Raw genomic sequence first — 26,763 nt, 5'->3', positions numbered from 1 at the left:
ATTTCTTAGTATTATCATGATTAAGAGTGATGACTCCACAGGGGAAAAGAGAGGGTGGAAAGGCAGAAGCATGAGAAGGAAAGAGTATGTTCCAGGTTAAACCCAAGTTCAAGTAGTAATAAGGGATATTATGATAGGGCTCTATAGTATGTAATGAGGGTCACCTGACTCCTTTTCTTGAATGTGATTACAACACCTGATCCCTTCTCCCTTGCTGTAGTCTGAAGCCTGCTGGCTCACATTGATCTCCCCCACCATCTGGCAGCCTGACATGGCTCCTCTTACCTGGCTTGAAATTCCTGCCATTGGAATAACTCTGGTAGTTAGGACCTGAAAGGAGGCAGCACTGTTTCCAGAAACCCACTATTGTCCACAAGCAGGTTGTGGGAGGCACGACAGGGGAAGAGCGGGTGGGAGAAGACAGTTCTGAGGAGGGAAGGAGACCCCTTTTCTCTCATTAACATATATGGGCGCCCGGTCTCCAGAGCTGGGGGGAGGTGCTGGTACTGAATTTCAAGGATAGCAGGCTCCAAGGGCAGAGAGAGGGAGGCAAAGAGAGCATGGGACAGTCACCTACCACGCAGTTCAAGTATTGCCCGGGCTGTCCTGTTTCCTACTAAAAACCCAACTCAGCCTACAAATTCTCAAGGTCTATCAAGCCCCAAATTTATAGGGAATATTTTAGTTTTAAAAATGTTCATTAATTTTCAACAGATATTTATCAAGCATTCATTAATGGGCCAGAGACTATGAATACTTGGAGGCAAGAAGAGGCTTATCTCACTAGAGGAATTTAATAAGTTTAGTCTGGCTAGAGGGAGAAAGCTGGTCATGTTGAGGATTTGCTGCTTTAACACCAGGGAAATGGGTGCCACTCTTTTTTTTATTAAATTTAATTTTGGGATAGTTTTCTATTTACAGAAAAGTCACAAAGATACTGCAGAGAGCGCCTGTGGACTCCTCACCCACTTTCCCCTAGTGTTAACATCTACTACCACGGTACATTAATCAAAACTAAGAAACCAACAGTGGCACATTACTATTACCTAAACTCCAAACTTCATTCAGATTTCATGGGTTTTCTACCAATACGCTTTTCCCGTCCTGGGAGACAGTCCCGAGCACCACACTGCACTAGCATTACTGGGCTGGAAGGGACAGATGACACAAGAGTTTACAATTTTAAAAGATCGCTTACTTGCCTCTGGATTTGTCGGAGAGCATGTGGGCAGACTGGGGTCATGAAGGTGGATGCAGTTAGGTGTTCTCCTGGTCATACAGGACTCCAGTGATACAGCATGCATTAGGGGGCAGCAAGGCAGAGACAGCCAGAATAGTCCTATTGAGGAAGTAGAGTTGAAAAAGTTTGGTTATAGACTGGATTAAAGAATGGAGGATGTTCCCAGGTGCCTTAATAGGACAACTGGGTAGTACTGACAGAAAAGAACACAGAAAAGGGGAGCTGGAGGTCTACAGGAGGGGTGGGAAAATATAGGGAAGATGGTGAGGTTCATTTTGGATATGGTGAAATAGAGATCGCTGTGACATTTCCAAGCAAAGATGTTTCATGAGCAATTACGTTGACAGACCCCAGCTAGAAATACGGATCTGCGAAGGTAACAACTGAAACCACGGGATTGAATGAAAGTACTCAAGGACACAGATCAGAAAAACAGGTGACAGTCCTGACTCCAAGTTCTGTGGAGCACCAAACTTCAGGAGAGAAATGAGCAAATGAAGTCTTTTTTAATGTAGTAAAATAAAGAGGGTCTCATGAGTGCAGCTCAGAAAGACTCCTTCCTTTGTCTTCAGGTTTGTCTCACAATGTCCTAATCCATTTCTTTGCCCCACTTAGAGTTATTTTGCTACACACCAAGGTACCACATTCAAGCCTGTCTGTTGGAGGAGTTTGCATAGTTATTCTGTAAATGCAAATGAGCTAGGGTTGGGGTCCTTTTTCTTTTCTAAGTGGAGTTGGAAAGAGGTTATCCTACTCACTGACCTCCTTCACTGCCTTCCTGGAGTGTCGACAAAGGGCTCATTCTGCAGTTATCAGAAAGTACCTCAACTGTGTATACATCTATCTCCCACTGAAATACAAACTCCCTGAGTTCAGGAACCGAAGATCCCACTTGCAGGTCAGGCACCCTCCTGCACAGTCTGCACGTCTCCTTTCAATAGTCACCTCCCTGCTGAGCCCTTCCCTGGCTTCCCTGGACAAAGAATAGAGCAGGTACCAGCCATAAATATGTGGAAGCACAAGTTTAGAGAACTACAGAGTTGAATTTAGCCAGAACATAAAGTGTGAGGAAAGAGGGGGGGAAGTGAGATTAAACAAGTAGAACTGTGCCAGGGAACAAGGAACCTTGCAAGCCAAGCACAAGCCAAACTCAGAGAAGTCTGTCTAGGGACACGAGAAGGATAGACCAGAAGACGTAAGACTAGGGATATGGAAGCTTATCAGGAGGCAGAGGCAATGCCTGCATGAACTTGGCTCACCAGAGCCTGGGGGAGGCATGGGGGATGGAGAAGAGTCATGGACAGGAGAGAGATTTAAGAGGTTGTTAGGACCCACTGATTTGATGCCAGAATTGAAAGGAAGGGAAGTGTCACACATGATACCCTCCATGTCTGGTTTTTGCAACTAAGTGAATATTTAGGAAGATCAGAGAATATGAGAAGGGGAGCAGTTTGGGTTCCGTTTGCAGGATGCATTATGATGCTAATGGTTCACCCACATAGAAATGTCCAGTAGGCAGCTGGACAGGTGGTTTGGAGCTCAAGAAAGGGGGATGAGCTGGTAGACATGACCTGGTCAGATTGTATGGACAGTTGAAGTAACGAGAACCCATAGTAGGTCCTGAGTAAGAACAGAATCCAAGGGGCAGGCAGAACTAGAGAACATTGCAAGGAAGGTCAGGAATGACCAGGAGAGGAAGGTGAGGGTAGGGAGTGTAAGATGAAAGAGAGGAGACAGAACTTCAGCGACGGAGGGGCCACCAGGGTCAAATGCTGTTCCAAGATGATAAGGTAATGAATCCCCTTTGGATATGGCAACTAAGGAGTCCCCCAGAACTTAACAGAAGACTTTTCAATGGGACAATGCAGTAAAAGGCACCTTGCTGAACCTTAAGGAGTGAATGGGTGGTGAAGAATGATGATAACACCTACAGTCAGAAACACGGACAAAGCTCTCTTTCTATAGGCTTGTGCACTTCACATGTATGATAATCATCTATGAGGGCACATTTTTCATTGTCACCAAAAAAATTACTACTTTAACGTACTTTCCTGAAAAAATACATACTTCAAAATCTTCATAAAGCATTAAGCAAGTATTACTGGAACAGATTTTTGGTCACTCCAGTTACCAGGCATAAAACTTTTTTTCCTACATCCTAATCTGCAAAATGGGTATAATCCTGGTTTTGTTCTAGTTCCCTAATCTGAAAATGGGCATAATAACAGAATATCTGCTCTTCTCCCCCTATCAGAGTGGTTCTAAGGAGCCACTGAGATCCTGAATGTGTAAACAGAAGTCTCACTATAAACTGTATAGCAATGTACAAATGTTGATTACCATACACAGGACCATCCTTCCAAAACCAGCCTCCTGCTAGGTGGGGAAAGCTCAAGTTAGTTCATTAACTGGCGTGGCTAAAGCATGTGGAGGCATGGGAGGGAATGAAACATTCTTGTCTGGGGTAACATGGGGCTGCAAGACCAGGACGTGTAGTCCAAATAGCCCATCAAGGGAAGACGTTAAGACCCCAAAGTCCATGCAGAGAAGACCTATGGCAAGACAAAAATTGACCTCATGAAGCCAAGGGTTCAGGGCCAAGGACCAAGTCAAAAAAAAAAAGGATGTGTGCACATGCCTCTGTGGGGGGCGTTGGAGGGGCAGGGAGCAGGGTTCCTTTCCAAGGGGTCACTGCCAAAACCCATGAGGTTTTTATGGGGCAACAGGTTCGTGACTCTGGGATAGGTCAAATGGATTGCCCCCACCCAGGAATAGTGCCAGTGTGACAAGATCAATATAGTACCAATAGCCTATATGGACTGCTGCTTGAGCATGGATTACTGACTTCTGGTGATGAGATAATCACTAACCTATAAGAAGTACCGAATTCAACAGAGGGGTATCTGCCGCACATAACATAAAACACTGATGCAAAGGGCATGAACAAGAAGGACAATAATTATCTCAAAAAAATCCAAATGTAGAGCATCTCCAAGGATAGTGCTATCTTTCTACACCAACATGCTTAGTATATTGACATTTCCCACAGGCTTTGATAAACACGGTTATAAGAAGGCCACTGCAAGGACAAGCAGGACAGTCATCCTGTGTGTACCATTTAATAGCCAGAAAAAATCTTTCCCTCAACAAGCATCCCTTCACAACTCACTGAGCTGCATGATATCACACGCTTATGGCTAAACCAGTCACTAGGAAGGGGAAAGAGATCACCATGATTAGTGTAGTCCTGTGGCCAGCAACATTATGACCTGGGACTTGTTAAAAATGCAACCTTTTGGACGCCTGGGTGGCTCAGTTGGTTAAGTGTCCAACTTCGGCTCAGGTCATAATCTGTTTGTGGGTTCGAGCCCCATGTCAGGCTCTGTGCTGACAGCTCAGAGCCGGGAGCCTGCTTTGGATTCTGTGTCTCCCCCCGTCCTCTGCCCCTCCCCTACTCATGCTCTGTTTCTGTCTCAATAATAAACAACCATAAAAAAAACCTTTTTATTAAATGCAACTTCTCAGGCCTGACTCATTGAATCTGGGGCTGGAGCCTGGTAATCTGTTTTTAACAGGCCTCCCAGGTGACTCTAGTACAGGATAAATTTGAGAAGTCATGATTTAAAACAATCAGGGTATCACCTGACCTGGAGGTAAATCCCTTCCCCTATCCAAGGTCTTTGGATACCTCAAGAAACTCAAGACATGTTAACAAAAAGAGGTCAACAGCTATGTGGCATTGGCAAGCTTGTTTGAACTCTTACAGGCTCCAGAGGACTTTCCACACCCATAGACAAAGGTCCCTATGAGCCTCACCCCCATACCCATTGAACCAACTCTTTCTCTAATAAAATATTATCTCACCTGAAAGCTTCCTGAGAGCAGGAATCTGGTCTACTTTATTCCACTCTATTCCAGCCTCCAGCTGGCACTGTGCCTTACATACAACAGGCACTCCAACCTTTTTGAAATGAGCAGCAGAATCCTTCTACAAATGCTCAAATGTTCTGTACTATTTTGGTGCAATGGGAGAGGGGGTGATGCCAGAAGCAGGAGAATCTGCAAGTGCATTTTGATGGACTCTTGTCCACCATTTGGAGCTCTGCCTAATATCTGAAACTCAGTTACTGAGGCTTTCCAGTTATCCTTAACTCGCCTAATTTTTACCAGATTCTTTCTTTCCTCTGGTAGGAATGATTAAGCGTCAAAATAAGTCAGTTTGGAGAATCTGAAGATCTAAGTCTCTAGTTCAGTTGTGGGTTACACAGCAAGTGATAGCTCTGCTGGGTTAGGATCGAGTGCAGTGTAGACTAAAAGGAGGTCTGGTGCTGGGTCACCATGATTCTCATGGTTACATACAAGCTCTACCACTTTCTGATAGTATAACTTAGGGAAAGTTACTTTACTTATTAAGCCTGTTGTCATTATAATAAACTAATATCAGTACCTATTCCATGAAGTTTATGAGGCTTAAAATAATCTACATACAGCATTCAATCTAGTAATTGGGGCTTAGAGTAAGTATACAAATGTTTGTCTAAAAAGGAGCTTAGGGAAACTCTTATAAGAATGCTTAGACCATCAGTATTTTTTCATCTATGCTATCAGGCGTCATCACTTATTGCTGCCTAGCAGATTAGAGTTAAGGAATTTTACCCATTTACTGCCCGATGAATTTTTAAAGCCGAGCCACACCCAGCCCGTGGAGGGATATGGTGGAAAGGCAGCCTGGAAGCTCTATATAAGAGCACTGGATTTAGAGCCACAAGACTTGGCTCCGTCACAGATCAAGGCTTTGCACATTTCTGAGCCTCAGGTTTCTCCCCTTTGAAACGTGCAAATTAATGCCTGCTTGCTTGACCCACCAACCCCTCAAGGCTATTGCTGAGGCCAGACGGTGTGGGAGCAGGTGTGGGGGTGCCATCCCACACCTTCAAGCCACGGTCAGCTTCAGCTGCTGCCGCCCCCAGTGCTCCCCCTGCAGCCCCACTGACCTCCTGCGCTTCAGGTCTCTGCTTACATGGCTTCTCAGTTGCTGGCACAGCAGACCACCCCCTTCTTCTCAAACCCCTCTCTTTGTCAGCTGCTGCAAACCCATGCTCACCCCCATCCTCTCTGCTTGATGTCTCTGCCCATTCTCCTTCCAGAACTGTCCAAATCCCTTGGCATGCCCGCTAATGCTGTTTCCTGCCCTACTTTATCCACAAGCGATCCCATCCACTCTGGCTCTGAATGCTATCTGTCAACAAATAAAATAATCCCTAAGACTCAATAAGCTGCCCAGTGCCCTGTAATAGATCCCTTCTGCTAAAACCAGCTAGCATATGACCTATTGCCCACAGCCAAGAGCCCTGATGAACACTTCCTTGACTCCACCACTCAGCTCTTTAAAATCTTCACATCTACCATATTTGCATTGCAAATTTAAAAATTTCAGGATATATATATATAGTCATTCAACAATCTCAACATTACTCAGTGCTCATCACGAAAACGGTACTCTTAATCCCCCTCACCTATTTTACCCCCCCACCCCCGCTTTTAACCTCTTCTCTGGGAACAGTTAGTTCTCTGTATTTAAGAGCCTGGTTTTTTGTTTGTCTCTTTTCCTCTTTGCTTGTTTGTTTTGTTTCGTATTCCACATATGAGTGAAACCATATGGTTCTTGCCTTTTTCTGACTGGCTTATTTCACTTAACATTATAGCCTCTAGATCTATCCATGTTGTTGCAAATGGCAAGATTTCATCCTTTTTTATGCCTGCATTGTGTATATGTATCACATCTTCTTTATCCATTCATCTATTGATGGGCACTTAGGTTATTTCCATCATTTGGCTATTATAAATAATGCTGCAATAAACATAGGGGGTGCATGTATCTTTCCGAATTAGTGTTTTTATATTCTTCAGATACTCAGTAACAGTATAAAATACAAATATAAATTTATAATATATAAAATAATATAAAATAGAAGTATAAAAATCATTCTATTTTTAACTTTTTGAGGACCCTTCATAGTGTTTTCCACAGAAGCTATCTATACGCTTTTAGGAAGACTTTTGTTAGGTCACATGTAGTGTGCTATTTAATATGGTGCTTTAAAGAACTGTATATTAGCTCACTCTTTCGTTTTTCAGAATTTTACATCAAGCTTTGAAATTGTCTATAATCGTCTTTGCCTAAACAGTCCTGATTCAGTTGGTCTCATAAGTAGAGTGACACTGCATTCTGTATTTTTCTTTTCTCTGAAAGCATCTGAATAGGATTGCTGAGGTAGTTAGTGTTAGTTTCAGTTACAAGTATTGGAGAACCCAAATAGATAATAGATTTAACACGATAGAAGCATAGTCCTCTCTCATTTAAAATTCCAGGTGCGGGGCACCTGGGTGGCTCAGTCGGTTGGGCGTCTGGCTTCAGCTCAGGTCATGATCCCACAGATCTTGGGTTCAAGCCCTGCGTCAGGCTCTGTGCTGACAGCTAGCTCAGAGCCTGGAGCCTGTCTTCAGATTCTGTGGCCCCTGCCTCCCGCCGACCCTCCCCTGCTCACGCTCTCTCCCTCTCAAATTAAAAAACATTAAATAAAATAAAATTCCAGGGGGAAGCTATGGGTCTAATATGGAAGTTCCATGCTCACAGGGGTCTGAGGTTCCTTCTAGCTGTTCCAGAGGAGATCTCCCAGTGCCTCCCTCACACGGCATGCCCTCCTCCTCCTCCTCCAGGCTTCATTTAACTCTGCACAGCCCTGGCTTGTAAAGGACACCCCTCCCCCAACATCTGTCTCTGCTTGGATCACCCAACCTGGCTTGCGTCCCTTGCACGTCTAAGCCTTCCTGGGGTCCCACTTGGCCACAGTAATGCATGTACCTCTTCCACATCATTGGTTGAGAACAGCTCAGTCGGTCCCCCACCACAGCCCCCTCCTCTTGGCCTTTAGCACGAGTCAGGTAATTTTAAGTCTCCAAACTCTAGGGGACACACACCACGCTCTCAGAGGGGTTCTGTGGACCAACCCTTCCCCCCACCAAAGCTTAGGCTTTCCTTCATCAAAGAACATTCCCACAGTAATCAAATATTCTCTAAAACGAAATCCTATGAAGCTTCTTGCTCAATCCTCTATATCCGCCTGTATATAACCCCCAAGGTGCGTGGCAAACTAAGGGTCACAAAAAAGTGTCATACGCTTAGTGTTCTCTGCACCTTTGGGCTATCATCTATTGCGCTCAGTCTTTGGGGCCTTGTTTGAAACTTGGTGATGAAGTCTCATTTAAAATCCTGTAACTACATTGTTTAAAGATATATTATTCTAGCAATCAGAAAAAAAAGTAGGTTTTGCAGATAAATATTTAGGCAGTTAGACAAGCTATAGGAAATGAATAGAAATGCAGATTCACCTGATAGATTATATCTATTGGCAAAGGCTGATTACTCAATTTGCTCCAGAAAACAAAACTCAAAAATAATACAGTGCCTATCAACAGTGGATTCTTAAATTACTCATGGTATTGCTCCATAATGGATACCACTCAAACATTAAAAGATGTTTCTATATTTATTAACTTGGAAATGGTTCACAGTAGGCTGACCTGGAAATCATTCTCAATATTGAGTAGTAAGAGAAAATACAGATTATGACCCTATAACTACTTTTTAAAACTCTACCCAGTGCTTCTGGCTCATGCAGCATGAAGAAGCGAACACGGTCATCCTTGACTCCTCCATTTTTCTTACCCACTACCAGAATACTAGGGAAGCCTATTGGTTTTACACACCCACAGCCCCCTCCTAACTCAGCTTTCTCAGCTTTCTCTGCCCTTGCTTGCCCCCCACCTCCAGCTCCCAGGTTTATCCCAACACAACAGAGAGATCCTGTGAAAATACAAATGAGATTTGGTCCCCACATTGCCTAGAACCTTCCCCTGTTTCCCCATATCACTCAACAAAATCCAGTGTTCACAATGGCACACAAGGCTTACATATATGACTTACATGAATTCCTGTTAGTGCTTCAATCACCACTCCTGCTACTAATGCCTACGCTCAACTCCATTTCAGACTCGAACATGCTAGGCACACTCCTGCCTTGGAGGGTCTTAGCAGTGGCTCTTCTTTCTGCCCCATTTATCCACCTGGTCTTCCCTTTCCACCTTCAGGTCTGTTGAATGAAGGGGTTGGGCACACGCCACTGTGCATCACTTGGAATGGCCTGGAACTCATTGAGAAAGATTAGCAGGAACAGAGTTCCCTTCTTAAGTATTCAGTAAAGAGACATCTTGAGCAGAGGTCTAGATGAACAACTCCAAAGAGGCTGAGCTGCAAGACACCCTTGAATAGGGAAAAAATGAGAGCGCCCTCACATGAGAGAAACGGAAATATTAGATTCAAGTCCCAGCTTGCCCAAATCTTGGACTTCTTGGAGGCTCCTGGTCCCATGAGAAACTGAGTCATGACTAAGTCCCACTGTGGGAGAGAGAAGGAGCCCAGGAGTCATCACCTGACAGTCCCGCTTTTCACTCCACTAGGTGCTGAGTGTTTTAAACTTTTTATTTTGAAATAATTTAACCTTAAGAAGAAAGTAAAGAGTCCAAAGTACCATTCGCTCTGCTTCCCCAATGGTGACATCTTATAGAACTGTAGTACACTACCCAAACCAGGAAACTGGCCAGTTAACAAGACTACAGACCCTATTCAGTTTCCACAAGTGTCTAAGCCTACATTCATAGTCACGTGTGCACATATATGAATGTAGTTGTATGCAGTTTTGTCCCATGTACAGATTTGGGTAACCACCTCCAAAATCAAGATACAATCTATTACCACAAACTTCTCCCCACTGTCTCTGTACCCATGCCCGCCCCTGTCCCACTCCCCATCCATGTCCCCTACAAATAGCTGTTCTCCAGATCTATAATTTTTGAGAATGTTATATATTTATATAACATTGGATTCAAATGATATGTAACTTTTTTGGTACTAGCTGTTTTCACTCAGCACAATTTTCTGGAGATTCATCTAAGCGGTTGCGCATATCAAGAGTTGGTTCCTGGGCACCTCGGTGGTTCAGTCGGTTAAAAATTGGACTTTAGCCTGGGTCATCATCTCACGATTCGTGAGTTCGAGCCCCATGTCGAGCTCTGCACTCTCTATGCAGAGCCTGCTTGGGATCCTCTGTCCCCCTCTCTCTCTGCCCCTCCCCTGCTCACTCTCTCTCTCTCTCTCTCTCTCTCTCTAAAATAAAACATTAAAAATAAAACAGTTGGTTCCATTTTGAGGTTCCTCGAAAAATTAAAAACAGAACCACCCTATGACCCAATAATTGCACTACTAGGTATTTATCCAAAGGATACAGGTGTGCTGTTTCAAAGGGGTGCATGCACCCCAATATTTATAGCCGCAGCATCAGCAATAGCCAAAGTATGGAAAGAGACCAAATGTCCATCGACAGATGGATGGATAAAGAAGATGCGGTATATATATATATATACACACACACACATACATACATATACATACACACACACACACACACACACACAATGGAGTATTAGCAATCAAAAAGAATGAAATCTTGCCATTTGCAACAACGTGGACAGAACCAGAGGGTATTATGCTAAGAGAAATTAGAGAAAGACAAATATATGACCTCCCTCATATGAGGAATTTAAGATACAAAACAGATGAACTGAAGGGAAGCAAAAATAATATAAAAACAGGGAGGGGGACGATATATAAGAGACTCATTTTTTTCTTTTTCTAAATATAATTTATTGTCAAGTTAGCTAACATACAGTATACACAGTGTGCTCTTGGTTTCAGGAGTAGAGTCTCATGAAAGACTTAAATACAGAGAACAAACTGAGGGCTGCTGGAGGGGTTGTGACGGGGGGGGGGGAGGGATGGGCTAAATGGGCAGGGGCATTAAGGAGGACACTTGCTGGAATGAGCACTGGGTGTTATATGTAGGGGATGAATCACTGGATTCTACTCCTGAGATCGTTATCACACTATATGCTGAGTGTAAATTTAAAAAAAATTAAAATTTAAAAAAAGAGTTGGTTCCATTTTTATTGCTGAGACGTAGTCCATGGCATGGCATTCCCATGGTTTTATCATACACCCAAACGAAGGCCATCTGGACTGGTTCCAGTTTGGGGCTACTGCGAACAAAGCCTACGAACACTCACGTACGTACATACAGGTCTGTGTGGAAATGCGGTTGTCACTTCTCGAGATAAATGCCCAGGAGTGTGACTGCGGGCTCGGGTTTGCACTTCCAGCTTTTTAAGGAACCACCGCACCGTTTTCCGGAGAAGCTGCACCTTTTTACATTCTATTACCCCCAGACGTTTTCTTGTGGCCTTTGTAAGTCTCTCTCCCATCTCCCTCCCTATCCACCTCTACCTCTGTCCCCGTGTATTCAGTTGCATCTCCTAGAGTTTTCAATAAATGAAATCATATATGGTATGTACACTTTTTTAGTCTGGCTTCTTTCCCTCAGCATCGTTATTCTCAGATTCATCCAAGTTGCGACATGTGTCAAGAGTTCAATTCATTCTATTGTTAAGCGGGAGTCTCTAGTATGGATATGCCACCGGTTGTTTATACATTTACCTATTGATGGACATTTGGGTTGTGTCCTTTGTGGGGGTTCGGGGGGCTATTACCAATAAAGTTGCTATAAACATGCAAAAAAAAAAAAAAAGTGATTCTATTTCTCCATATTCTGACCAGCATTTGGTGTTGCCATTATTTTCCATTTCAACTATTATGATAAGTGCCTATTGGTATCTCATTATGGTTCTAATTTGCATTTCGCTCTTGAGCAAAATGGTTAATCATTGGTTAATGATGCTGAACATCTTTTCATGTTCTATCTGCAGTTTAGTGAAACATCCATTCATGTCTCTTGCCCATTTTATAACTGGATTTTCCTTGCCTACTGTTGAATTTTGAGAGTCTTTTATATATTTTAGGTGCAAGGCCTCTGTCAGATATGTGGTTTGCAAATATTTTCCCCTGGTCTGTAGTTTGTCTTCAGCTCCTCTTAACAGGGTCTTTTCCAGAACAAAGATTTTTGTGAATTTTTTTTTTTTTTTTAGTTCTGATGAAGTCCAATTTAGTCACTTTTTATGGCTCATGCTTTAAGCCATGTATGAGAATCTTTCACCTATCCCTACATCACAAAGAGGTTCTATCTTTTATTCTAACAGTCCTACAGTTTTACATTTCAAATCCATGATTCATTTTGAATTAATTGTAGTGCAATAGTTAAGGAAAAGTTTACTTCGTTCCTTCGCACAAAGGAACTCTCCAGAATAAGGGTAAAAGGAGGTCCCAGGCAGATGGCTGTGTGCAAGTCATGAAGGATAAAGAGTCCAGACTGAACTGTGTGATGAAAAAGACAGCCACGCTGAGGACTGCCACCACCCTGCCCTCTGCTGCAGCACCATGTGACCGTCACCAAAACCAGCAAGTCCAACAGGAAAGGAGGTGGCTCAAAATCTAGGAAATGGGGAATCCAACTCAAGGCATTCCCAGGAAGCAGCTGTGCAGCAGGCCAGAGAGAGAGGTCAGTCCTTATAGAAAAAAAAGGAAGTGTCTGGCAGTAATATTCTGGGGAAAACGAAAATGGAGCACATATATACTGGTTTGACTGAACTTGTAGAAAAGTGTACCAAGAAGCCACTGGAAGAGGTAAGAAAGAATCAGAAAGAGGACCGACAAAGAAGGGAAGAGGCCCATTATCAACTTCAGGAAAAGAAAGAAGTAAGAAAGCAAATACAGTGATCTGTACACTATCAGGCTTAGTCTGAACAATATTGATACAGGCACAATAATATAAACATGGAGCAGTCGACTGAACAAAGGCTGTAATAGGACTCTGGTGGGAAAACTGGAGAGAGAAGCAGACGGCAAGGTATAAGAGAACCAAATCCTCAAATACCAGAGCCGAAAATTAAGAGAGAATGTCTACTATTGATAAATCAAAAGAAAGCACAATATGTATTTCTTACCTACATGTGCATATATTGTTTTCATAAAATAAAAACTAATTTTTGAAAACCAGAAGTAGTGCCATGTTGTCTAACACAGTAGAGACGGGATGCTCTCGTGCTTTCCCTCCTTCGGGCACGATTCGCTGATGCAGGTTATGTGTATTAGGATTCCAGGAACTAATGGGGCAGCACATGTGAAACCGATTCCTTGGCTTGTGCCCTAGCCGCAGTCTGCTAGTGACCTTACTTCTAAGCATTTTGTCTTATGATTTGTTAAGCCTTTTCTGGTAACATTGCTTCCAAGCTTAACTGAGCACACTTCCTCCTTTAACTGCAGGTAATGCAATTTCAGTGCAGGCTGGATAAAAAGCATTCTTGAATCGCATGCAAAAAACTTCTTCTTGATTTGATTTCATCATTAAGCGTGTTCCTGAAGAAAAGTGACATTCATAGCAAATTGTTGTGTATTAAATACTCTCCAGTAAATTTTAACTTTCTGTTCTTGCGGGGAAAACACTGACCCCAAGCAACAATGACAGTGCTCTCTTAAGACTGTCATTATTTTCAGAAAGCCCTTGGAAGTGATTGGCTTGTCCAGTTTGTTCGCATAATTTTCCCACACAGCCAATGAAAGAAATTAGTCAAGGAGAAACTAACATTTACTGAGTGCCTATTATGTGTCAGGCACTGTGCTAGGGACTTTAATAAACGTATTGTCTACTTCAATCTTGGCAACCGCCCAGAGAAGTAGTATTATCCCCACTTTACATTTAAGGAAACCAGAGCCTAAAGATATTAAGTAATTTTCCCAAAGCCACACAGTTGTAATTCAAACCAACCATCAAGTCTTTTCACGAGAAATGTATGTAATTACAATTCCCAGCATTAATTTGAGCTTTGAGTGCTCTGTGATTCCATAGGGTTTTAATATTTAAACAGCCACATATGATTTAGCATTGTTCCAGGAGGAAACTTAGAAGACACTGACCTCATCAGAATTTTTAAAGTATGACGCACTCTTTTGATGTAACAGTTTTGAAACCAACAAATGTTTATTGATCTAATGATTAATTAAAAGGCAATTGGAGATTCAAATAGCAATATGAGAGTACTGTGTTAGGGACACAGTAACTAAAACCAAATCAAAATAACTCCACCTCTTAAAAGTCTGATGACCTTGAACAAATTGCTTCTGCTTTCTATGATAAAACTATCACACTTACAGTAGCCATCTCTCTCAGACAAAAAAGTGAAAAGAATACTATCCACTTTTAGATAAGCCCACAGTAAAGTGAAAAGCACATAGTAAGAATTTTAAATTTGTCATTGTTATAAAAGGTTTATAGCTGCAGCTGAAGCAATTTCTCCCACTATGTAAATGAAATTACATCAAATGGATAAACCTAAATGTTCATTTAGAATGTACAGTGGGAGGGGCGTCTGGGTGGCTCAGTCAGTTAAGCGTCTGACTTCAACTCAGGTCATGATCTCATGGTTTGTGAGTTTGAGCCCTGCACTGGGCTCTGTGCTGACAGCTTGGAGCCTGCTTCAGATTCTGTGTCTCCCTCTCCCTCTGCCCCTCCCCTGCTTGCGCACTCTCTCTCTTAAAAATAAACATTAACAAAAACATGTTTTAAATGTAAAGTGGGAGATTTACCTGTGTTAACACTAACCAGAGTTGAATCCCGGAACTTTGGCGACCTCCCCTGACAGACGGACACTGATAAAAGCAGCTATTTCTTAGAGATTCCTAACTCTGTAAGTTTGACATTGGCCTTGATGCAGGTGGGGAAACCCAAAGATTCACTTCCTGCATTATATTACCCATCAGATACCCACCTTCTACCTGTACACACGTGAGGTGACGCGCCGATGCATAGATAAACCACAAAAGAGAAAATATAACCTGGCAAACAGAGCAGAACCAAACCAACTCCTTGAAAAGAGAAATGAGCAACCGCAGAGAGCAGGCCGCCTCTTACAGGAGCTGGTTTACCCCACCCTGACCTGGAGCCAGGTGACCAGCTAGAGAGCATTACCCTGCCTGGGAACACATGACTTTGTATTTACATCGGCGAGTTCCTAACAAACAATAAAGTGGAATTACCTTTGTTTCCAGAGTCAGGATGTTCCGTGGAGACTCGTTTTGAGATGCCATGTCCTCTAGATCACTCGTTTATTCCCTAAGGACAATATTGAATCAACTCTCAGCAGCCATCCTCTGGTATATTACATCATTCTGCCCCCTCCGTGTCCTCCCGCCTAAAGCATCTCCTTCATAGGACTGCAACATGATTGTATTCTTCCAGTTTTGTAACAACAAAAACAAAAACCTATCTGGTAATTTGGTCCACTTACTGTACCCACATCTCAGAGTTAAAGTCTGGCCATTATTACATGTAATGACAGATTGAAATGTTATGTCATTGCCATTTTCATTACATTTCTTTTTATAAGCCAGTCATATTATAACAAAGCATTTATATTTATATTACATGGTCATGTTTTCAAGAATATTTAAGAATTGATTTTGCCAGGTGGCATGACACGTTCAAAAGATTCATTAATGACCGGTCTTAGCACTCACAGAGAGCCACACGCCAGAGTGATTAGTTAGGTCCTGGACTCTCAAGTCAATTTCCCTGGGGTCAAATGCTAGCTCTGATACCTACCAGCCAGGTGACCTTGGACAAGTAACATAAGTTCTGAGTGTCTCAGTTACCTTATCTATAATAATAACCGTGCCCATTTCACATGGCTTTTAGGATTAAATAAGTTAATATTTATAAAGCAGAGCTGTACCTCATACGTAAGAAATGTTATGATCATTGTAGAAAAGATCATTTAATACAATGGAATTCATTTTCTAGTGAGGGAGTCAGACAATAAACAAATACATAAGAAAATTATATCTAATCCTGGGACAAACACCAAGCAAACAATTTACACTCTAATGAAAACACACCCATTCCTGTCACTGGCAGGCTGGGTTATTTGGATGAATTCCCCTGCTGAAAACAATTGGGAACCAAAACAACATCAGTCTCTGAGAGCCTCCTGGAACAGAATGGATGAAATTATAAAGCATAGAGTTCCTTCCGTGGTTTACCCAAAGGCCATACTTTCAGGGCTCAGCAGCTTAGAAGCAAGCTGTACCCAAGCTTCCCGCCCTCCACAGGTCTGCAAGGACAATTGGGTTGCTTTAGAACAGAAGAGGTCTGGGGGCTTAGGCGAGTGGATTTGTTCCCGGAGGGTGTGGCCGCGGGCTAGTGCTCACAGATATCTCGTTCCCATTGTCCCCCACTCCTCAAGCCATGAACTTGGTGTATATGAAGTGGTCCTGTGTGGTAGTGCCCCTAACCTCTTGAAAATCCTTTCTGGAGTAAGTTAACTTTGCTTTAGGCCTTAAATCTTCGTACAAACATTTTTTTTTAAGGAAAAGGAGACAATGCTCTCCAAGAATACAAAGAAACAAGACCGGCAAGTAGGAATAGGGGTGGGAGGTTAGGAAGAGTCTGCTGGTCTTGAATTTCAGAGAGGCTGCACTGTACAAATCAGCCTCACTCAGTCAAGTGTAAAACCAAAATGATTAGTAATATTTTGTCCCTTGCAATTTGTATACTTCTATACGTGCCTTCATGTTAATTGGATGTGTGTTCACATCCACATTCATGTGTGGATGTGTGTGGATTCTACACAAAGCAGATTCCCAGCTTCAGGCATGGGTGTACTGCTGTCTCTGAAGCTTATAAGCCAAATCCAACAACACTGATGTGAAAACACAGAAAGAAGAAGAGGAACATCAAACTACCAGTACATTGATGACAAGAAAGGAAATGGCCATCGGAGAGTAGCATCTAATTTTCAAAGAATGGAATATAAAAGAGAGGAATGAAGGAAGGGAGGAGAGGAAGGGAGGGAAGAGAAAGGATGAAAAGAGTGAATTTAAAAAAAAAAGGGGGGGGGGGGCAAAAAGAAAAGGACTAACCCTCCAACATTAACCATGGTTATCCCTGGGTGAAAAGAATATAAATGATTTTTCTTTTCATTTTGATTAGCTGTGCTTCTTAAATTCTCTGAGCACATGTTTTCTATTGCCCACTGCCCACTATAAATGCTTTAAAGGAAAATAATCTCTTTCCCAGCCTCCAAAGCAATGCCAGGTTTAACCTTTAAAGTTCTTTTTTCTTTTAATTTTTAAAATTTTTTTACTTTTATTTATTTTTGAGAGACAGAGAGAGGCAGAGCACAAGTGGGGGAGGGGCAGAGAGAGAGGGAAACAATCTGAAGCAGGCTCCAGGCTCTGAGGCATTACCACAAAGCCTGATGCGGGGCTCGAACCCATGGACCGTGAGATCATGACCTGAGCGGAAGCCAGATGCTTAACTGACTGAACCACCCAGATGCCCCTAACCTTGAAAGTTCTTATTTTAATTTCTAATATGCAAATCTTGCCCTCTAGGAATTCATTCTCTTTTGCTTTTGAGTGTTACCATTTATTGCACTTAAAAGTACACCTAAGAGACCATTGAATTAAGAAGGAAGGAAGGAAGAGGGAAGGGAGGGAGGGAAGAAGGAAGGAAAGAAATGTCCTTAAACTCTCTATACATTTTTAAAATATAAAATATGACAAGATAAAATATTAAGAAATGTAAGCATTACCCAATCTAAGCATATTTAAATTCTGTAACATTAAAAGTCACCTACTATTCATTGGATAGATAAATCAACTTTTCGATGTAGGTGGCTTATTTCGCAGATGCATTCCCCACTTCTATAAACTTTCCCATAATTTAAACATTTCAGTAAAGCCTCCTTCAATGAAGAACTTTTTAAATTGGTCAGGAAAAAAAATGTGACCATCCTACCTTTTCTCCCTTTTGAGAAATATATTTTTTCTATAACTCTAATAGACTGTCTCAAGGGGAAACCCTTTTTGGCTGCCAGTAACAGGAAACTGTATTTCAATCTGTGATGAAATCATAGGAACACATATTATCTCACTCAACGGGTAGTCTGGAGGTAGATCAGAGCTCATCAGTACCATCAAGACCCAGCCACTCCTCACACTCCCACGCCATCATCCTCAGCATGTTGGTTTGCATTCCCATGCCCGTTGCCTCACTGTCACAATATGGCTGCTGCAACACCAGACATCATATCCTCATCCTGTGCTTAAATGTAAAAATTAAGGGTATAACAAAAGATATTCTTCTCTCAGAGGGCTCTGTCCTTTTTCCAGGGAAGAAACATTCCCAGATGTCTTCCTTATGGCCCCATAAGTCAGAACTGGATCACATGGATATTCCTAATTAGAAGAGAGGCTGTGACAGTATCTACATTTCAAGCCTTCCTCATTGATCCAGTATTTTCATCTGTGATGGGATGGCACTATGAGGACTTGTCCTGCCCTCCCCTCCCATGGGGTGGCCTGTCTTTGTTCCAGTCCTGGTGCACTGATTGAAAGTTTACTCTCTAAAACTAACCGCAAGAAATAAGTGAAATTACATCACTTTCAAATACACACTGTTGTGCATAGCATTTAAAAATCCATGAATGCTAAATTAAGAAATTAATGATATAAAGCATCCACATTTTTATATTTCATGCATTGAAATATTGTACAAAAAATTATTTCCACTAAGTCTACATTATAAGCTGAAGTGGGGTCATGTCATTCACTATTTTTATGCTTCACAATGTCCTCAGAACAACGATGCTCAGAGATCAGTTGCTCTACGCCCACGCCTTCGGTAGAGTTATTCATGGCCTCAAGGACCATCAAAATAGTTCTTTGAAGAAGAAGAGCATCCTGCAAGATGAAACAGGTTGGACTTCTGCTTTCATTAGTGAAAGTGACCTATGGCAATTACTTTCTACCCAACCAATAAAAAGCATGCAAGTGTTCCCAGGAGCCCACGCCTCTTGAACCCTCCCAGAAATCCACTGGTTCACATCCTCTAGTAGCTCAGGGCTGCATTGGTACTCCCCAGGTGGAATGCCTGTCCACTGGACCTCCAGACTTAAGGAAAGGAAATTCACATCTTCACTAAGTCCTTTAAGGGTCAAAGACTGGCAGGCTGCGGTCTAACGTGCTAATTAAGACCAGGCGAGCTGGAGTCAGACCTCCTGGGTTCATATCCGGCTCTGCCACTTAACCAAGCATGCAACTTTGAGCAACCATTTAACTTTCAGTGGTAGAGTCCCCTCGCCTGTCAGCTGAGGGTAACAACAGCACCTACATACTTGGGTTCCTGTGAGGAGTAAATGAGTTAATCCCCCAGAGAGCGCTGGAAACAGTGCCCAGCAGGCACACAGAGAACTTGTAAGTAAACTTTCAACTAAGGGTGCCTGCAACTCTAACATTTTGCCTGGATATGAAACCGTTCCTGTGAATTACAAAGAGGAACCCTGCGAGTTGAGTGGCCATGGCTGGAGACCCAGAGAAAAAGAGAAAAAAGAAATCAGGGTAGAGGAAGAGCTGCGGCAACATGTACCCTGCGGAGCCCACCTCCAGCCTCGGTCTCCCGGTCAGCGTCTCCTCTACCGTTTCTTCTTCCAGGAGTTAGACCGGCGTGCGGCGCAGCTCAGCCTTTCTCCAATCAGACACCCCGAGACCGGCGCCACGTACGCGACCTGATCCAATCTCATGCCCTGGAGGGCGGGAACGCGAAGTTCCTACCTGCACCTGCGGCAACTGTGGCCGCCTCCTGGGTTGCTGTTTCCACTCCCCACCCCGGGTTCTGGTTTCTCGAATCACTTGGCGAATGACCAACAGGTGGGCAGACAGATGTCTTTCCCGTGCAAAGGACCGACGTGTAGGGAGGTTCAATACACCAAAGTGCGCAGCCGAGGTCCCATCTCCCCGTGGCTGCCGGGAGCAGGGAAGAGGGAGGCGCGCGAGAATGAAAAGCTACTAACCCGGAGAGCCTATCTGGGGATCCACCCGGGGCAGTGAGCCTCGCACCTGTTCGCCGCGGCGCCCGCAGGCCGGGGCCGAAACGGGCTGCGAGCCCAGAACTGCCGCCACCGCTGCGCCAAGCCGAAGTTGGAGGCGCCAGGGGAGACCAGCAGCAGCAATCGGTTTAGCTGGACTGCAGAGATTTCGGCAGGCACACCTTCCGAAGAGAAGCCGGACCTCCCCAGGTTGTCTCAAGAGCACTCCCTTCGTTCGCTTGGAGGCTAGGTCGGCGCAGAGTCGTAGGACCTTCGGAAGTCCGAACAGGTGAGCAGTCAAGGCGATTCTGCATCCGCCAAGACCGAGTCCATTCTGGGGAGTCAACCTGGGGTACTTCCCCGGCTCCAGCTCCTGGGGGGAAGTTGCGAGCCGCAGGCGCTCTAAGTACATTTGCGTAATTTGCAATCTTTTCCTTGCGCAATTAGTGCTAAGCCTTTCCGCACACACAGCGTTGGTTGCGGAAAAGAGAATGTAGGGTAGAAGACAGAAGGCAGCCATCAGGACACCCCACCATCACCACCTATGAATAACTTGGGGGGGGGGGTGCTTCTCTGATCCGTAAAATACAGGGAGCAGGAGGTTTGCTGCAAACTGTGCTTTGGGGAGAGGGTGCTTTTTAAGGGAAGAGCTTTCGGCGGTTTTACCTTTCACTGTTTTCTAGTCGCTGCCCGCGTGTGCCCTCGGGGCACCCTGGGGAGGAGCCGGGGCGCAGGTCTCGGCTGCGGAGGCCGCTGCGCCGCCTCGCGTAGGCGCTCAAACTTACCCGGCGGTTCCGGGTGCAGAACCTCCAACAACAAACACTGCTGAAGTTTCGCTCCCCAGCGCGCCGGCAACTCCCGCGAACACCCGGCGCGTGGGATGGGAAGGAGCCCAGCGGCAAACTGGAAATGCTCTTCGGCGCAAGCTAACCCTGCGCTTTCGTACAGTTAGTGCGGAGCACAGAAAGTGAGCGCAGGTGCTTCGCTACCATTGTTAGTACCTTACGTGCTAATAAACGGTCTTCTCGCTCCGCACAGCGCTATTTTAAAAGCTGGAAAGAAGCACCTGGGTTAGGAGTTCCTGGTTGCGCGCAGCAGGTGTCTTTCCTTTGGAGGAAGGAATTGAGGAAAAAAAAAAAAAAAAGAACAGAAACCTTTCATTTGTAACTAAAGATCTCAAGAGTTGAGCTGCCTGGAACAAAGTCCGTGCATATTTTAATACAGAACTAAAAAGAAGAGGACGGCTGCCGCTTGGCCTCATCTCAACCGTCGCCTGGGGTGGCTTCAAAGAGACGTAAGATTGGTCCCTGGGGAATAAAAGGAAACCTGGGACGGCGGTTTTCAAGGGAAGTGAAGTCTAGTGTAGACCAGCTTCTCTGAAAGGGGCAAGGCAGAAGTTCTGTCAAAAGCAGAATTTAAAAGAAACAAAACATCATGAGCTTTCCCCCTTGCTCTTATCGGCATGTAAATTCCCCCTGAAAAATCACATCGAATAGGATCCTGGGACAGAAGTCTATGGAAAAACACCTTTGAGGGGAATTTCGGAACTGTTGACAGGGGTCTAATATTCAGTGCTCACCTATAGCTCACCCCCTTCCAGGCGCCGTCCGCCCAGGTGCCCATCCAAGCGGAGGCCCCTCGGGACGGAGTTGGGTCACTTTGGGGCGTCCCTCTACAGGCAGGCAGGGTAACTGGCCAGCCCAGCTTCCTCTCGGGCCGGGTTAATCCAGATGCTCGCTGGACCACCGCACCGGCCCTGCTGGCCAGTCAAGGATTGAGGCGGGGGAGTGCCAAGCTGTCTGGAGACCAGATGGTGGCGCCCTGGAGGCCACCACTAGTCCGCCTGCGCCCCCCGGGGACGCGGCGGTGCCCTCAGAGGGCCGCGCAGCTCCCGGCCCCCCGGCTGCGGGCGCTCGGACCCCGGCCGATTAGGTGCCGGGCGGGGGTAGGGGAGGAAGTGGGGTGGGGCACGTGACTTGGACAAACCCAGTAACCAAGTTCTGTTTGCTTCCCGGGTACAGGCCGCCGCCTAGGCTCCCACCCTGTAGCCTGCTTTTCTGCCGCGGACCGCCGGCCCCACCGGGACAGGGGGCCCTTCCCCACCCGCCCGGCCATGGCCGACAGCGGCGGCACGGGCAGCTCCGGGCCCTGGTGGAAATCGCTAACCAACAGCAGAAAGAAAATCAAGGAAGTCGCAGTAGGGGCGCAGCCGCCCCCCCAACCTGCCCCCGGGGAGCCCGCGCAGCCCACGCCGCCCAGCGCGGACTGGACTAGCAGCTCCCGGGAGAACCAGCTCCCCAATCTCCTCGGGGGCGCCGGCGAGCCCCACAAGCCGGACAAGTTGTGCGGGGAGAAGTCAGGCAGCAGCCGCCGCAATTTGAAGATCTCACGCTCCGGCCGCTTTAAGGAGAAGAGGAAAGTGCGCGCCACGCTGCTCCCCGAAGGAGTCAGGTCCCCAGACCCAGAGGAGGCGGGCTTCCCTAGTGACCCCCACGACGACAAGCAATAGCCAGAGCGCTGCGGGACTGTCTCCCCACCCCCACCCCGAGAATTCCGGCCTGCCTCTTGGTTCTAATCCCACCAACTAATGAATATTCACACAAGGCCTCCACGATTTTAATTTCCTGGAAATTGAAGTGTCGGTTGGGTTTTCGATATTTCATGGTTCAAGGAGGCACTGAATATCTATTTGTGGTAAGCGAAGTTACCTGCCACAGAGGAAGTTGGTGTAACCATCCCCCCCCCCCCCCCCCCCCCCCCCCCCCCCCCCCCCCCCCCCCCCCCCCCCCCCCCCCCCCCCCCGCAAAAGTTCTCCGGTGGCCTCCCGCCTTGTTCCACCTGGGGAGTGAGAAAGGCACTTCTCTGAGCTGGTAACTCAACTGGAACTGCGCAGCCCCTCCAATGAGGAAGCAGTGCTCGGATTCAGGACTCGCTGTCGGAGAGCAAATCACAATGATGTTTTTAACGCCAGAGAAATGCACTTTAGAAGTGCTTCTGTAGACTCGCACCTAAGTGAAGGGCTAAGAGGGAGCAGGAAGCAGTCTTAGGTAGAAGTATTACAAGGAAGGCAAGATTGCTTTTAATGTTGAACTACAAAACTGTACTGCCTATTTTAGTGTGGACCATTAAAGTCGTTGCACTGTAAACCTTAAGGTGACATTTGTGTTTTTTCCATTACAAAACTCAAGTCCATCATACATAAAAGCAGGCATACAAAATCCAGAGTGACAGAGTTAATCATTTGCCACACAGCTACTCTTGGAAAGCTACCGGGAGGGGCTCTTTTCGCAGAACTAGCAACACCCAGGCTGGCACCAGTTACCCGGATGTCTCTATTTACTAACTAAATTTGAGGAAGGGAGGGAGAAGCACTAAATAATTACTCCTAAATTCTCTTTGTCTTCCGTACATCTTCATACAGTAGGGCAACTCACAATGCTAGTAATAATTCTTTTTCGTATCCATTGTTAACCGTACTAACAATTCTCTGAAAATCCTTACTCAAACAGACGGACTGAACTCTTAGTTTGTGCAAAGCCTTCTTCTTTTCCACCTCTCTGCTTCAAAAGCTTACTTCTTTAGTCTGATTTATGCATTTATCTAGTTTCAAAGCCTTCAGATGTAATAATCTGAAGATTCTGAACAAAAATCTACCTGTTTGCTTTTGTTACGAACTTCAAGAAAAGGCATAAATGAATACCACTTGCTTTCAGCAAATTACAAGGGAGTCATTGTAGTGGTTAAGGGCCACTGGGCTTTTTCCCACAATTCGGTTCATTTATAAACACCCAGAAATACATGGCAGGGAAATTGTAGTGGTCAAAGTACGTACACACACACACACACACACACACACACACACACACACACAAATAGACAGTTTAGATAATTAGAAGCAAGAACTTGATTGGAGCTTCTAAATGTGTCATATAGAAAAAGGCAGGGTTTTTTTTTGTTGTTGTTTCTCTCAAATTAATTCATAAAATATCAAAACGTGTTCATTGGCTAAAGCGATTTAACAAAGAAACTTGATGAAAATGACTTACTCCATGAATCAAGCTTGGGTACCAACACAATAATAGAGTTTACCACTTGATACATAGTTTCCACATACCAAAGATTACTCCAAAGGAAATTGTTTACATGAGGATTATGAACTCCTTACATTAAAAGACAAAATATTTGAGCTGTTTTTTTATTAACCATGAAAAGACTTTTTTGCTGTGTATTTAGAATCGGGAATACGTAGCCAAAATCTCATCAGGGTGAGCCTCCTGGATGAGGAAGGCTTTATATCAGTTTTAAATGGGCCTCCTCTCTCTGGATTCTGATGAAAAAGTGGGAGAGGAAAGTGGGCTGGGGAGATTCATGGTAAGAAGGGGATCGCAGGCTTGGCAGACCACTGGAAGTAAAGCGAGGAGAAACTGTCAAATAAATCCTTAGAACACCCTCATAAAGCATTTTGATTTCACTTTGTAGAAAGTAATCAAAATTAGGGTGAATAAGGATCCCAAATAGTTTTCCTGTCCCAGGAGGACCAACAGATGAGAAGTATACCCATTTGCAAAATTAAGCTTGCAATTGCATAAGTTTAAATTTTTATACTAATTCTTTCATCTACAGTTTTATTGTTCTAAAAAACATTTTCTCTTCTTAAAAAGTCCTTTTGATTCACAAAACATTGGCATTTTCCCAGGTTCTGCCTCTTGCTTGGGATCCCATCCAAGTCTAGAATTGCTGCAGATAATCAATAGCAGACCTATAGCGGTGGAACTTACCAACATGGCATCTTTACCTCACTGTTCTGGAAGAATCGGAAACCATGCTAATGGCAGTTATGACAGCGAATGCAGTTCACAATCTACAGTTGCGGTTTGTAATTGCAGAGTTTTAAAGCAGACCTAATTATGCAGTGGGAGGAATGCACTGATTTAATCCCAACTCAGTGAAATCAGAAACTAGGCAAAATTGGTGGGATAAAAAGATCATGGGTAAGATGAGATAATTTGACAGTGTCTTGCTGGGATTTATATGCCTTACACATTATTAATTATATTCTCATACATACAGATTTAAAACTTTTTTAAACCTCAAGATAACATATAGTAAATCAAGGGAAAGTGTTGAATTAAATTTGGAGTTAATTAGATTGGAGACTTTTGCTTTCTTTAAACCCCTTTACAAATGAAATTTCACTCACAAGTTTGAAAACCATTAAAGAAATGTTAATAGCATGCTTCTGAATGATATGGGGGAAAGAGACAAAAATCTAGTTGTGTGTTTGCTAAATTCTTTCATGACCGTGATAGTTATATGCACAGGGTGCTTTTCTCCTCTGTGACTCTTTTTGTAAAGCCAGTGGCGGAGCAGGGACTCACGTCAGCAGTCACCAGAACATTTTGTTGTGTTGGTACTTCCACTGTTCATCCCGTTCTGACTTGCATCTCGAGAGAGGAGCTTCTATTTTGTATATGCAGTCAGGTCATTCGGCTTCAGTGTAACACTGGGAAGTATTTCTTGTGCTTTGATACATAAGGTGAACTCAACAAGCCTGATTTTGCCACATCCTTAGAAAGAAACTATAAACCTAATGAACGCTAGCATTGGCTAAAGCATTGTCAAAAATTCTTCTCCTGAGATGCTCAGAAGAAAAATTTTGGTGCCTTCAAATAAATAAATAATAAAAATATAAGCAGAAATAATTTCAAATAAAGAGTGAACCAGCAAGGAATAACTTAAGAGTGGGTTAATAACACCCAGTGACCACAGGATCCTTTTATAAGGAAACGATAACAAGAATATTATTTTTCCCAAGCTGAGTCGTGTCAGCCAGACTGGAAACTAACACACAAAATGCTGGCCTGATAGATCCAGTAAGGGAAACTGATCTTTTAAAAATCTATTTGAGGGGCGGCTGGGTGGCTCAGTCAGTTTAGCGTCTAGCTTGAGCTCAGGTCATGATCTCGCAGTTTGTGAGTTCGAGCCCTGCCTCAGGCTCTGTGCTGACAGCTCAGAGCCTGGAGTTTGCTTCAGAGTTGTGTCTCCCTCTCTCTCTGTCCTTCCCCTGCTCGTGCTCTGTCTGTCTGTCTCTCTCAAAAATAAATATTAAAAAATTTTTTAATCTATTTGAAAATAATAAAAATTAAAAGTCTCTTTTATTCCTGTGGTATTTTATTATAATTATACAGAAATGTAGATTCTTTCTTGTGGAGATTTCTTGCAGACATTCTTTCTAGAAAGTAGGACGAGATATTTTATCCCCTTCCAGTATCAAAATACAAGTATCTAAGACTAGAAGCAGGGCACAGCCCTTGTTTTGACAAAGGAAAACTTTGTCATTAATAAGCTGGCTGTCCATTAGGTATTGTTCTTCCCACCTCTTCTCTGTACTCCCCCACCCCATTCTCACTTGCCTCAGAGGCACAGCACATGCATTCCCATTAAGCTCAGAGTTGCAGAAGAGGGGTACCAGGAGGCACCGGGGCCTTCCTGGGACTCCAGCAGGCATAGCAGGTTGACAACCACTTTGTCAAAAGATGGCCCTGCAGATTTGGAGTATGGGAAGGGTAATGTTCGTGATGAGAGATTATCTC

The 26,763-nt window shown here is 44.2% G+C and overlaps 1 protein-coding gene and 1 long non-coding RNA gene across 3 annotated transcripts; one reads left to right on the top strand and one right to left on the bottom strand.

Moving 5' to 3' along the window:
* Positions 1 to 1,209: 1,209 nt before the first annotated feature.
* Positions 1,210 to 20,289, bottom strand: LOC115305950. Its single transcript, XR_003915103.1, has 3 exons — positions 20,202 to 20,289; positions 15,342 to 15,417; positions 1,210 to 1,339 (listed from the first exon to the last, which is right to left on the bottom strand). It is a non-coding gene; the product is annotated as an uncharacterized LOC115305950 (long non-coding RNA).
* On the top strand, positions 20,056 to 22,913 carry PRR15 (proline rich 15). 2 transcript variants are annotated; one of them, XM_029956054.1, is made up of 3 exons: positions 20,056 to 20,459; positions 21,209 to 21,464; positions 22,192 to 22,913. In XM_029956054.1, exon 3 carries the CDS (start codon positions 22,284 to 22,286, stop codon positions 22,677 to 22,679), a length of 396 nt encoding a protein of 131 aa, XP_029811914.1. In that variant the 5' UTR covers positions 20,056 to 20,459; positions 21,209 to 21,464; positions 22,192 to 22,283; the 3' UTR covers positions 22,680 to 22,913. The 2 variants fall into 2 exon arrangements, with proteins under 2 accessions (XP_029811914.1, XP_029811924.1); XM_029956064.1 differs by lacking the exons at positions 20,056 to 20,459; positions 21,209 to 21,464 and adding an exon at positions 22,019 to 22,102.
* The last annotated feature ends 3,850 nt before the right edge of the window (positions 22,914 to 26,763 follow it).

The sequence above is a fragment of the Suricata suricatta genome, chromosome 2, assembly GCF_006229205.1.
Source record: "Suricata suricatta isolate VVHF042 chromosome 2, meerkat_22Aug2017_6uvM2_HiC, whole genome shotgun sequence".
Classification (NCBI taxonomy): domain Eukaryota; kingdom Metazoa; phylum Chordata; class Mammalia; order Carnivora; family Herpestidae; genus Suricata; species Suricata suricatta.
Note: the sequence above shows the minus strand (reverse complement) of the source record. Positions and strands in the feature narration are given on the sequence as shown.